The sequence below is a fragment of the Protobothrops mucrosquamatus genome, unplaced genomic scaffold (assembly GCF_001527695.2).
Source record: "Protobothrops mucrosquamatus isolate PMUCROS unplaced genomic scaffold, P.Mucros_1.0 scaffold6551, whole genome shotgun sequence".
NCBI lineage: Eukaryota > Metazoa > Chordata > Lepidosauria > Squamata > Viperidae > Protobothrops > Protobothrops mucrosquamatus.
The window spans coordinates 11,435-22,889 of NW_015392374.1; the positions used below are offsets into that span (position 1 = coordinate 11,435).

Below are 11,455 nucleotides of genomic sequence, written 5' to 3' on the forward strand. Positions count from 1 at the left end.
AGGGAGGGAGGGAGGAAAGAAGGAAAGGAAGGGAGGGAGGGAGGAAGGGAAGGAAGGAAAAAGAGAAAGGAAAAAGGAGGGAGGGAGGAGCAGAAGAAAAGCAGCTCATTAAGAAAAATGCTTTTCTCGCCAGGCTACCTTTCCAAGAGCAGAGACTTTTTTGGGAAACAAACCTTAGGCACCTTTAATTTTGTTACCCAAATGCCACTAGCTTCAAACCATCTTGGCTGACCAACAAGTAGGAAGATGCCTTAAGGAACAGAAAAATCTACATGAGTCTCTCCTGGAACAGCTTCAGCACGTTGTTGTCCCAGTTCCTTTGCCTGTGGAGCGGTGTCAGGTGTGACTTTTACCTTCACTAGGATTGTCACTGGAAGTACGAAGTCAGAGCCGCGGGTAGTCCTCAAATTATTATAGCTGGCCACTTCGCAACACTTCAAAATGACAACGGATCCGAAAAAAAGTTTCAGATAATCCTCAACTTACGACACCACTCGAACCCCCAAATTTCCACGGCTAAGCGATACACTTGTGAAGTGAATTTTGCCCCGTTTTATGACCCATCTTTGCCATAGTTGTTAGCTGAATAATTGCAGTTGTTAAGTGAGTAACAAGGCTGTCAAGTGAATCTGGCTTCCCCACGGACTTGGCTTGTCAGAAGGTCTCAAAGGGGATCACGTGACCCCCCCAGGGCACTGCAGCCGTCGTAAATATGAGCCAGTTGCCAAGCGGGTGACCACAATTCACGACGCTTTTGCCAAACCCCGGTGCTGATGTCCGGCTTCTGATGAAAATTGCCCTTGGGGAACAATGGGTTCGCTTTATGACCACCACAGAAAAGGTCGTAAAACCAGGCACCGCCGGGCAGTAACCTGCTTAAGGACCACCATGACTTACTACCAACACTGCAGGCTCGATGATAGTGATAAATTGAGGACTAGCTGTGCAAGAGTGAACTCTTTAAAGATTTAGAACAGCGTTTGGACTTCAACTCCCAGAATTCCCCAGCCAGCATGCGCTGGCTGGGGAATTCTGGGAATTGAAGTCCACGCTTCTGAGAGGATTTTTTTTTCCCCCTCACATAGAATTGCGGTAGAATATGTGCGCCCCCTGGTGGACGGTCCACCACCTACCTGTCGCAGGTGCAGCTGAGGAGAACAGCCAGCAAATTGTACACAATGTAGGTGAACATCACGGCCATGATGGTGCCCCGAGGAATGGAATAGCTGGGCCGCTTGAGATCGCCTGGAATGAGGGGAGACTTTGATCGAGGAGCACCCCAATCGAAAGGAGGCGTCCTCCAAGGGCCTCGACCTTCCCCGCTCCCCATCCTTCCCTTCCCGCCCGGCGCATTCCCACACACCTGACATGTTCGACCCAGCCATGATTCCCGTGCAGCCGTTAAACATGACGGCAAAGACAGTGCTGAAGCTCATCAGCCGGCCGGTTGTGTAATCGACGCTGTAGTCCGCTACAAAAGGACAGTGTAAAGCAGAATGGTCAACACACACCGAGTTGCCACAACAAGGATAAAAAAAAAAAAGCAGGGTGGGGTCCTTTGGCTCCCTAAAAACAAAAATCTTCCTCATTTAATGACCGCGGAGCTGCTCCGTCAGATGTAGAGGACCCCCTCCTCTCTGCAGAAGGAGGGAATTATCCCGAATTCCATTTTGTAAACACTTGATTGTACATATATAGGGCTGTCCTCAACTTATGACCACAATTAGGGCCCCAAATTTCTAACTGCTAAGGGAGACATTGGTTAAGTGACATTTTGCCCCGTTTTACGACCTTTCTTGCCACAGTTGTGAAGGGAATCACTGCAGTTGTTAAGTTAGTAACGACAGCTGTGAAGTGAATCCGGCTTTCCCCATTGACTTTGCGTGTCAAAATGACGCAAAAGGGGATCAGAGTGACCCGGAGACACTGCAACCCGTCATAAACATGAGTCAGTTGCCAAGTGTCGGAATATTGATCACGTGACCATGGGGGAAGCTGCAATGGTCGTAACTGTGAGAGCGGTCATAAGTCACTTTCTTCAGTATCGTTATAACTTTGGTCACTAAATAAGCTGTTGTAAGACTTACTACCTGTAGTTGGAAAAGAGTGAATTGCTTTCCCAAGATAGACTAGACCAGGGGTAGGCAACCTGGGCTATTTTATGACTCGTGGACTTCAACTCCCAGAATTCCTCAGCCAGCCACGCTGAGGGGAAAGGGAGAGGTTTCCAAGCTGAGCCAGGCTGGCTCAGGAATTCTGGGAGCTGAAGTCCACGAGTCATAAAAGAACCCAGATTGCCTACCCCTGGCCTAACCCTATTTTTTTTAGGCAGCAAAATGCCTTAGGTTTGTTCACTTCACAGTTAATTTAGGTCAGTGTTTCTCAACTTTGACAAGTTTATGAGTAGACTTCAACTCCCAGCATTTCTCAGCCAGGAATGCTGGGAGTTGAAGTCCACTCATCTCAAAATTGCCACAGTTGAGAAACAAAGAGTTAGGGGCTTCCAGCTGCAGCCATCAGGGTTTAAAAACAAGCCATCTTTCCTAAAGAAGTCTGATTTTTTCCCTCCTCAGAAATCCTTGGCATAAGGTCAGCCAAGTGGCATCAGCTGGGCCACCCCTCCCAAGCGGTCATCCCCATTAGAAAACAGTGTTTTAAAAATGGCCGACGTGTCAGACTTTCACAAGCCTCTGACCTGTTCAATGTGGGATAACTGCAGCCGGCCACGGAAAGCCAGGTTGGCCAGCTCTAATCTTGTACACCGTAGCCCTCAACGTATGACCACAGCGGAGCCCAAAAAGAGCTGTTAAGTGAATTTTGCCCCATTTAACGACCTTTCTTGCCACAGTTGCTAAGTGAATCACGGCAGTTCTTCAGTTAGTAACATGGCTGTTAAGTGAATCCGGCTTCCCTCATTGACTTTGCTTGTCAGAAAGGTCGCAAAAGGGGATCGCGTGACAGCCCCGGGACGCTGCGACCGTCACAAATATGAACCAGTCCCCAAGCGTCCGAATTTTGATCATGTGACCCTGGGGGGGGGGGTTGATGCAATGGTCGCACGTGCGAAACGCAGTCGTAAGCCACTTTTTTTCAAGGTCGCCGTAACTTCGGACGGTCGCTAAATGAATGGCTGCATGGCTGTACAGGTAGTCCTCAACTTACAAGCATCCGTTTAATGACCGTTGCACGACGTGGCCTTCAAGTCAGGGCCAAGGGATCCAGAAGACTTCCCCCCCCCCCAAACTCACCATGCAGATTATCCAGGAGGGTGCTGAGTTTGAATCCGGTGAAGGACGCGTTGACGAGTTCGGTGTGATTGCCCTCCCTGATGGCGGGAAGCCCCACGACCCGGACGCCCACGACAAAGAAGCTGAGGCAGACCGTGCCCAGCACCACCATGACGATGAGGAAGATGAGGAAGGTGGCCTTAGCGTAGATGCCGGCGCCCACAAGGCAGACAAGAAGACACAGGAACAGGAGGACCGTGGCGTACAGGAGGTCAAACCAATAACCGCGGGGCAGGACCTGTGTGGCCGACCCAATAGTCCCCTCTGCATATGGTAGACAAAAATTGGGTTTAGAGTAGAGTAGAGTAGAGTAGAGTGCAATAGAATAGAATAGAATAGAATAGAATAGAATAGAATAGAATAGAATAGAATAGAGAATAGAGAGTAGAATAGAGAATAGAATAGAGAATAGAATAGAATATAGAATAGAATAGAATAGAATAGAATAGAGAATAGAATAGAATAGAATAGAATAGAATAGAATATAGAATAGAATAGAATAGAAAATAAAATAAAACAGAATAGAATAGAATAGAATAAAATAGAATAGAGAATAGAGAATAGAATAGAGAATAGAATAGAGAATAGAATAGAATAGAGAATAGAATAGAATAGAATAGAGAATAGAATAGAATAGAATAGAATATAGAATAGAATAGAATAGAGTAGAGCAATACAATACAATACAATACAATACAATACAATACAATACAATACAATACAATACAATACAATACAATACAATAGAACAGAAGCTGGAAGGGACCTTGGAGGTCTTCTAATCCAGCCCCCTGCTCAAGCAGGAGAACCTATACCAATGATGGCGAACCTTTTAGAGACCGAGTGCCCAAAAACCGCCCCCCATCCCCGTCCCTGCTCCACCCTGCCCACTGGGCCACCCACCACCTCCACGGCCCGCCACAGATCACCCAGGCAGCCCAGCAACGCTATGGCGGCCACGCTCTCCGCCCATGCCCCGCAGTATCATCTGTGCGCGATGGGGCGCAAGAGCAAAGTCTTGTCCCCACTGCCCCGCTATCATGTCCTTGGATGCGCTGCTTCACGTGGGCCGCACCTAGGGGTGACTCTCCTCCGGGGGGGGCTGCTGGTGAGGAGGGGACCGTGGGAGGAGATTTGGGGAGGGGGGAAGGAAGATGCAGACCTTTTACACTTCTGGAGTCGCTGCTCTCTATCCTTCTTGTGTGCCTTTTACACTCCTCTCTCTCTCTCTCCTCCCTCCTCTCTAACTTATCTTCTCCCTCCTCTGTCTTCTCTCCCTCCTCTCTTCTTTCTCTCTCCTTTCTTCTGTCTTCTTTCTCCTCTCGTCTTCTCTCTGCTCTGTCCTCTCTCTCCTCTTCTTTCTCTCTCCTCTCTTCTTTGTCTTCTTTCTCTGTCTTCTCTCTCCTCTCGTCTTCTCTCTGTTCTCTTTTCTGTCTTCTTTCTTCTCTCTCTCTCCTCTCCCTTCTCCCTCCTCTGTCTTCTCTCTCTCCTCTTTCTTCTCGTCTTCTTTCTCTGTCTTCTCTTTCTTCTCGTCTTCTTTCTGTCTTCTCTTTTCTTCTCTTTCTTCTCTCTCTCCTCTATCTTCTCTCTTTCCTCTCTTTTCTCTCCTCTTTCTCCTCTTTCTTCTCGTTTTCTTTCTCTCTGTCTCCTCCTCTCTTGTCTTCTCTTTCTTCTCTCCCTCCCTCCTCTGTCTTCTCTCTTTCCTCTCTTCTCTCTCCTTTCTTCTCGTCTTCTTTCTCTGTCTTCTCTCCTCTCTTGTCTTCTCTTTCTTCTCTCTCTCTCCTGTCTTCTTTCCTCTCTCTCTTTCTCCTTTTCTTCTTCCTCTCTGTCTTCTCTTCTCTTTCTTCTCTCTATCTCCTGTCTTCTCTTTCCTCTCTTCTTTCTCTCCTCTTTGTCTTTTCGCTCTGTCTTCTCTCCTCGTCTTCTCTCTGCTCTGTCTTCTGTCTTCTTTCTTCTCTCTCCTCTCTTCTCCCTCCTCTGTCTTGTCTTTTCTCCCTCCTCTCTTCCTCTCTCCTCACTTGTCTTCTCTCTGCTCTCTCTTCTGTCTTCTCTCTTTTTTCTCTCTCCTCTCTTCCCTCTTCTCTGTCTCTGTCTCTCTCTCTCTCTCTCTCACACACACACACACACACACACACACACACACACACACAGAGAGAGAGAGAGAGAGAGAGAGAGAGAGAGAGAGAGAGAGAGAGAGAGAGAGAGAGAAAGCTGGTTGTTGATGTTGAAGCCTGCTCCCCACGTTGGCCAGTTTAAACTAACCTGTTCTCTATTTACAGCTTACAAAGAGGCTCAAAAGAGATTTATCTACCTAAATCCTGGAATATTATTCAACTTCCCCTAATCCAAACCTTGCTTGTATCTGATAGCTTTTCACGCTGGCTCTAATGTTCCCTTGCAAGGAGCCTGGAGCCATTTAGGCAGCAGGCTGCATGTCAGTTACACAAGGAAAATAAAAAATATGGAATGGCGTGCAAGGGACTTCCCCTACCCTCACCAGACAGATCCTTGGCCTTCCAACCCACTAATTTCCCATTATCCATTTGTAAATAACATCTCCTTGGCTTTCCACATTGGACGAGGGTCTGGCCATATGCTGGCAATTCCCCAGACTAGGAAAGCAATCCCAGCCTTGCCAAGAGAAAAGGAAGCCTTGCATTCTCACTTCTGCAATCTTATCCACTTCTTTATTTTGCATCTGTTCAAATATATCTTTTTTTTACGTGCTATTAAAACACATTTGCCAATGAACGCAGCACGTGTGAAGAAGACTACATCTCTAATGTTCTAGGACGGGGTAGGCAACCTCGGCTCTTTTATGACTCGTGGACTTCAACTCCCAGAATTCCTGAGCCAGCATGGGGGGGAACTATGCCCCCTTCATGACTCGTGGACTTCAACTCCCAGAATTCCTGAGCCAGCATGGGGGGGAACTATGCCCCCTTCATGACTTGTGGACTTCAACTCCCAGAATTCCTGAGCCAGCATGAGGGAAAGTATGGCCCTTTCATGACTTGCAGATTTCAACTCCCAGAATTCCTGAGCCAGCATGGGGGAACTATGGCCCCTTCATGACTCGTGGACTTCAACTCCCAGAATTCCTGAGCCAGCATGAGGGAAAGTATGGCACCTTCATGACTCGTGGACTTCAACTCCCAGAATTCCTGAGCCAGTGTGGGGGGACTATGGCCCCCTCATGACTCATGGACTTCAACTCCCAGAATTCCTAAGCCAGCATGGGGGAACTATGGCCCCTTCATGACTCGTGGACTTCAACTCCCAGAATTCCTGAGCCAGCATGGCTCAGCTTGGAAACCTCTCCCTTTCCCCTCAGCATGGCTGGCTCAGGAATTCTGGGAGTTGAAGTCCACGAGTCATGAAAGAGCCAAGGTTGCCTACCCCGATCTAGGCTGTCAGAATAACACAGTTGGAGGGGACCTCGGAGGTCTTCTAGTCCAACCCCTGCTCAAGGAGAAGGTACAAAGGAGACTCTTTGGATTTTACTCTGCTAGCCCTAGCTACACTTAGGGGGTGGTGCTCATGTCTGTTTCAAGGTCATTGAGCCAGCGCTTTCTGAAGACATTTCCACGGTCAGGTGACCCGCATGACATCCTGGAGCTCTGTTACTTTCCCAACAAAGTGGTACCTGTTTATCTACTCACATTTGCATGTTTTCGACCTGCTAAATTGGCAGGAGCCAGGGCGAGGATGGGAACTCACCCCGTTGCTTGGCACTTGGGTCTCGAACCCGGGCTGCTGGCTTTCCAGCCGACAATCCCAGCTTCTTAACCCCTGAATCACCGCAACGCCCCTAAGGAGAAGACCCTACACTATTTAAGACAAATAAGTTATCTAATTTTTAAAAACCTCCAGTGTCAGAGCACCCACAGCTTCTGGAGGCAAGTCATTCCGCTGATTAATTGATCGAACTGTCAGGATTTTTTTTCCTTAATTCTAGGTTGGATCTGTCCTTGATTAGTTTCCATCCATTGCTTCTTATCATGCTTTGGAGAATAGGTTGACCCCCCTCTTCTTGGAGGCAGCCCCTTAAAATATTGGAAGATAGCTATCAAGTTGGAAGATTGCTCTTCGTTAGACTAAACTAGGGGGTCTCCAAACTTCTCAACGTTAAGATTTGTGGACTTCAAATCCACAAGTCTTAAAGTTCACGAGTTTGGAGGCTCCTGGACTAGACAAGCTCTCTAGTCAAGCCTCTTTTTTTTTCCACGTTCTTACAAATTTCTCGATTCTGGGAATCTGGAGGAAAGCCGTGTTCATTTGTGACGGTCAACACTTTGAACGTAATTTGAGGAAAAGGCAGACGTTTCCATATGTTAAACCGTTTTTGTGTCTGATGAAACGGGCAGCCGTTGATGAAACCCTAAGACCTTTTCATCAAAAAGAAGAGGGAGTCAAGCTATTCTCCAAAGCACCTGAAGGCAGGACAAGAAGCAACGGATGGAAACTGATCAAGGAGAGTGTTCTGTCCCAGCCTACGTGAGTCCTGGTTATGCTCACAAGGAGGAACCCCTCTTCCAAGAAACAGGCAGGAACCGCAAGAAAAAAACCAGCCCCTTTTATTCTCACAGACCTGAGTCACTGTCCAAGGCAAAAAAATAAAGTCCACAGAAACTCGATCCTCAACACGAACGGTTGCCTTTGGCAACCAGCACCTCCCACATCTTCCCTTTTATAATTCAGCCCAGGCGTGGCTTCCTAATGCCTTCTCCTTTGCCTTTGGAGCCGCCCCATTGCATTCCTCTTTCCTACTCGCTTCTCTTGCCTGCGCATTCGTGCAGCCGGGATTTGTCCCAGCTGTTCTTCATCACTGTCCAACTCAGCCTCCCAGCATAGCTGTGTCTCAGCCTGAGCGGGAATAGAGGGACCAGGCTTCTCATCCGACTGTAAGTCTTGGAGCTTCTCAGAGCCTTCCTCTGACCCTGATGTCACTCCAGACCCCTCCTCCTCATCTGAGTCCTCAGACTCAGCTGCTGGATCCATCGGCTGGCAAGGAATCACAACAGAGAGAAGCAACCTAGAATTAAGGAGAAATTTCCTGACAGAACAATTAACCAGTGGAACAACCTGCCTCCAGAAGCGGTGAATGCTCCAACACTGGAAGTTTTTAAGAAGAGATTGGACAGCGATTTGTCTGAAATGATATAGGGTTTCCTGCCTGAGCAGGGGGTTGGACTAGATTACCTCCAAGGTCCCTTCCAACTTTATTATTATTATTATTAAATATGTTTGTCGGGATTTCATAAAGGGCTGCCTTAACTGAGCCTTTCTCACCTGTTGGGCTGCCAAAGTCATCCACCACGGCCTCCACCAGGCCCAAGATGTAGAGGGCACTGCCGCAAACGTTGGCAAAGAAGAACATGATGCCGATGCTTCCACCGAATTCGGGGCCCAACGCCCGGCTGATCATGTCTGTGCCAAGCGGGTCAAGGGCCAAAGAATGTCGCTACCTTGGGGAGACCAGGAAGGGGAGAAATTGGGGTTTCCCATTCCCTGCCAGGTGAGAATCCGAACCTTTCTCTATTGAGATTCTCAGTCATCCAGATCCTGGTTGTCCCAAAGCTGCTTTTTCAAACGACAACCGGACTTTCTTTCGTTTGTTTCTCTTGAAGACATTTCGCTTCTTCTCCAAGAGGCTTCTTCCATTCTGACGGAATGGTGGAGGATGGAAGGAAGGAGGACTGCAAGGAATATCGATCTTTCCGTTCCCCATTATCCAGTCAGAACTGAAAAAGCTTCTTGGAAGAGAAGCAAAATGTCTTCAAGAGGAAAAAAAACAGAAGAAAATCCGGTTGCCATTTGAAAAAACGAGCTTTGGGACAATTCCAACCTTTAGGGCAGGTGTAGGCAACCTTGGCTCTTTTATGACTTCAACTCCCAGAATTCCTGAGCCAGCATGGCTCAACTTGGAAACCTCTCCCTTTCCTCTCAGCGTGGCTGGCTCAGGAATTCTGGGAGTTGAAGTCCACGAGTCATAAAGCGGCCTAGGCCTAGGGCAGGGGTAGGCAACCTTGGCCCTTTTATGACTCGTGGACTTCAACTCCCAGAATTCCTGAGCCAGCATGGCTCAGCTTGGAAACCTCTCCCTTTCCCCTCAGCATGGCTGGCTCAGGAATTCTGGGAGTTGAAGTCCACGAGTCATAAAAGAGCCAAGGTTGCCTACCCCTGCTTTAGAGTAAAAAAAATTGAGGGCTAGCCTCGGCGAAAACATGTAATTGCCATAAGGAGCGAGCTGCTAAGTGAGACTTTAAGAAGAGGCAACAGGTAGCCCAAACTTTCCATGGCTAAACGGAACAGTTGTTAAGTGACTTTTGCCCCATTTTACGACCTTGCTTGGTACAGTCATCAAGTGAAGTCAGCAACACGGTTGTTAAGTGAAACTGGCTTTCCCATTCACTTTGCCTGTCAAAAGGTCACAAAAGGGGATCACGTGAGCCCCCCGGGACACTGCAGCCGTCATAAATATGAGTCAGTTGCTCAGCGTCTGAAGTTTGATCACATGACCCCGGGCTGTAAGTCGAGGAGTACTGTGTTCTCCGCTATTGGTGAACTACCGCTAGATCGATTTTTCCCCCAGCTTCGGGGTCTGGCAGCCCCTGTGCGGGCGTACTCAGATTGGGGGAAATGCAGTGGTGGGATTCAAATAGGTGAACAACCGGTTCTCTGCATGGATGCCACTTCCGGAAGTCCATTCTGGGCCTGGGCAACCAAAAATCAGCTACCGGTTCTGCCGAAGTGGTGCGAACTACCTGAATCCTACCACTGGAAGGGAGGGAGGGAAGAAGGAAGGAAGGAAGGAAGGAAGGAAGGAAGGAAGGAAGGAAGGAAGGAAGGAAGGAAGGAAGGAAGGAAGGAAGGAAGGAAGGAAGGAATGGTGGGATTCAAATACATCAATAACTGGTTCTCTGCATGGATGCCACTTCCGGAAATCCATTCTGGGCCTGGGCAACCAAAACTTAGCTACTGGTTCTGCCGAAGTGGTGCGAACTACCTGAATCCTACCGGAAGGAGGGAGGGAGGGAGGGAGGGAAGAAGGAAGGAAGGAAGGAAGGAAGGAAGGAAGGAAGGAAGGAAGGAAGGAAGGAAGGAAGGAAGGAAGGAATGGTGGGATTCAAATACATCAACAACTGGTTCTCTGCATGGATGCCACTTCCGGAAATCCATTCTGGGCATGGGCAACAAAAAATTAGCTACTGGTTCTGCCGAAGTGGTGCATACTGGCTGAATCCTATCACAGGAAGGAAGGAAGGAAGGAAGGAAGGAAGGAAGGAAGGAAGGAAGGAAGGAAGGAGTGGTGGGATTCAAATATGTCAACAACCAGTTCTCTGCATGGATACCAGTTCCAGAAGTCCATTCTGGGCCTGGGCAACCAAAAATTAGCTGCCGGTTCTGCCGAAGTGGTGCGAACCAGCTGAATCTCACCACTGGGGGGAATGGCTGTTTTGAACAATTTGGGGCTTTGCGTGCGAAGGATACAGTAGGCCCCGCCAGCATCCAGAGCCCCGTTGGTAGAGATGGCGCACACCGACAGCACCGTCATACCGATGATGAAGTAGGCCACCAGGAACATCGCCAGGGATTGGTATAAACCTGCCTGACCCACCACGAAACCTGTAAAAGAAGAAGGAAGAAAAACAATAGATAATGTTTTACCTCAACTTTGTTTCCACTTTTCTCTCTAAGGCAGTGTTTCCCAACCTGGCCCACTTGAAAACGTGTGGACTTCAACTCCCAGAATTCCCCAGCCAGGAATTCTGGGAGTTGAAGTCCGCACATCTTCCAGTGACCAAGATTGGGAAACACTGCTCTAAGGTTCCTCAATTTCCCCTATGGGTCCATCCTCAATTTACAACCACAGTTGAGCCAGCCATTACTGGTGCTAAGCAAGACGGTTGTTAAGTACGCCATTTTATAACCTATCTTGCCACAGATATTAAGTGAATCGCTTCAGTCGATTGGCTCCCTGGTTTACCGAGGAGCTGAGAGAGATGAAGCGTCGGAAAAGAAGCCTAGAGAGCAGTTGGAGGGCCAGCCGAACCGAACCCAACCGAACACAGGTTAGGATACATATTAGATCCTACCTAGTGGCGATGAGGGTGGCTAGGACTAACTACTATTCCTCGCTCATCGCGTCATCAGATAACCGCCCG

The 11,455-nt window shown here is 48.4% G+C and overlaps 1 protein-coding gene across 1 annotated transcript; it reads right to left on the reverse strand.

Moving 5' to 3' along the window:
* Window positions 1-2,680: 2,680 nt before the first annotated feature.
* LOC107300275 (solute carrier family 12 member 9-like) lies at window positions 2,681-10,916 on the reverse strand (the record flags this gene model as incomplete). Its single annotated transcript, XM_015829613.1, has 4 exons — window positions 2,681-2,748; window positions 3,249-3,551; window positions 8,580-8,717; window positions 10,782-10,916. Coding segments are annotated over 4 exons (644 nt in total), but the record flags the coding sequence as incomplete, so codon positions are not given.
* Between the last annotated feature and the right edge of the window lie 539 nt (window positions 10,917-11,455).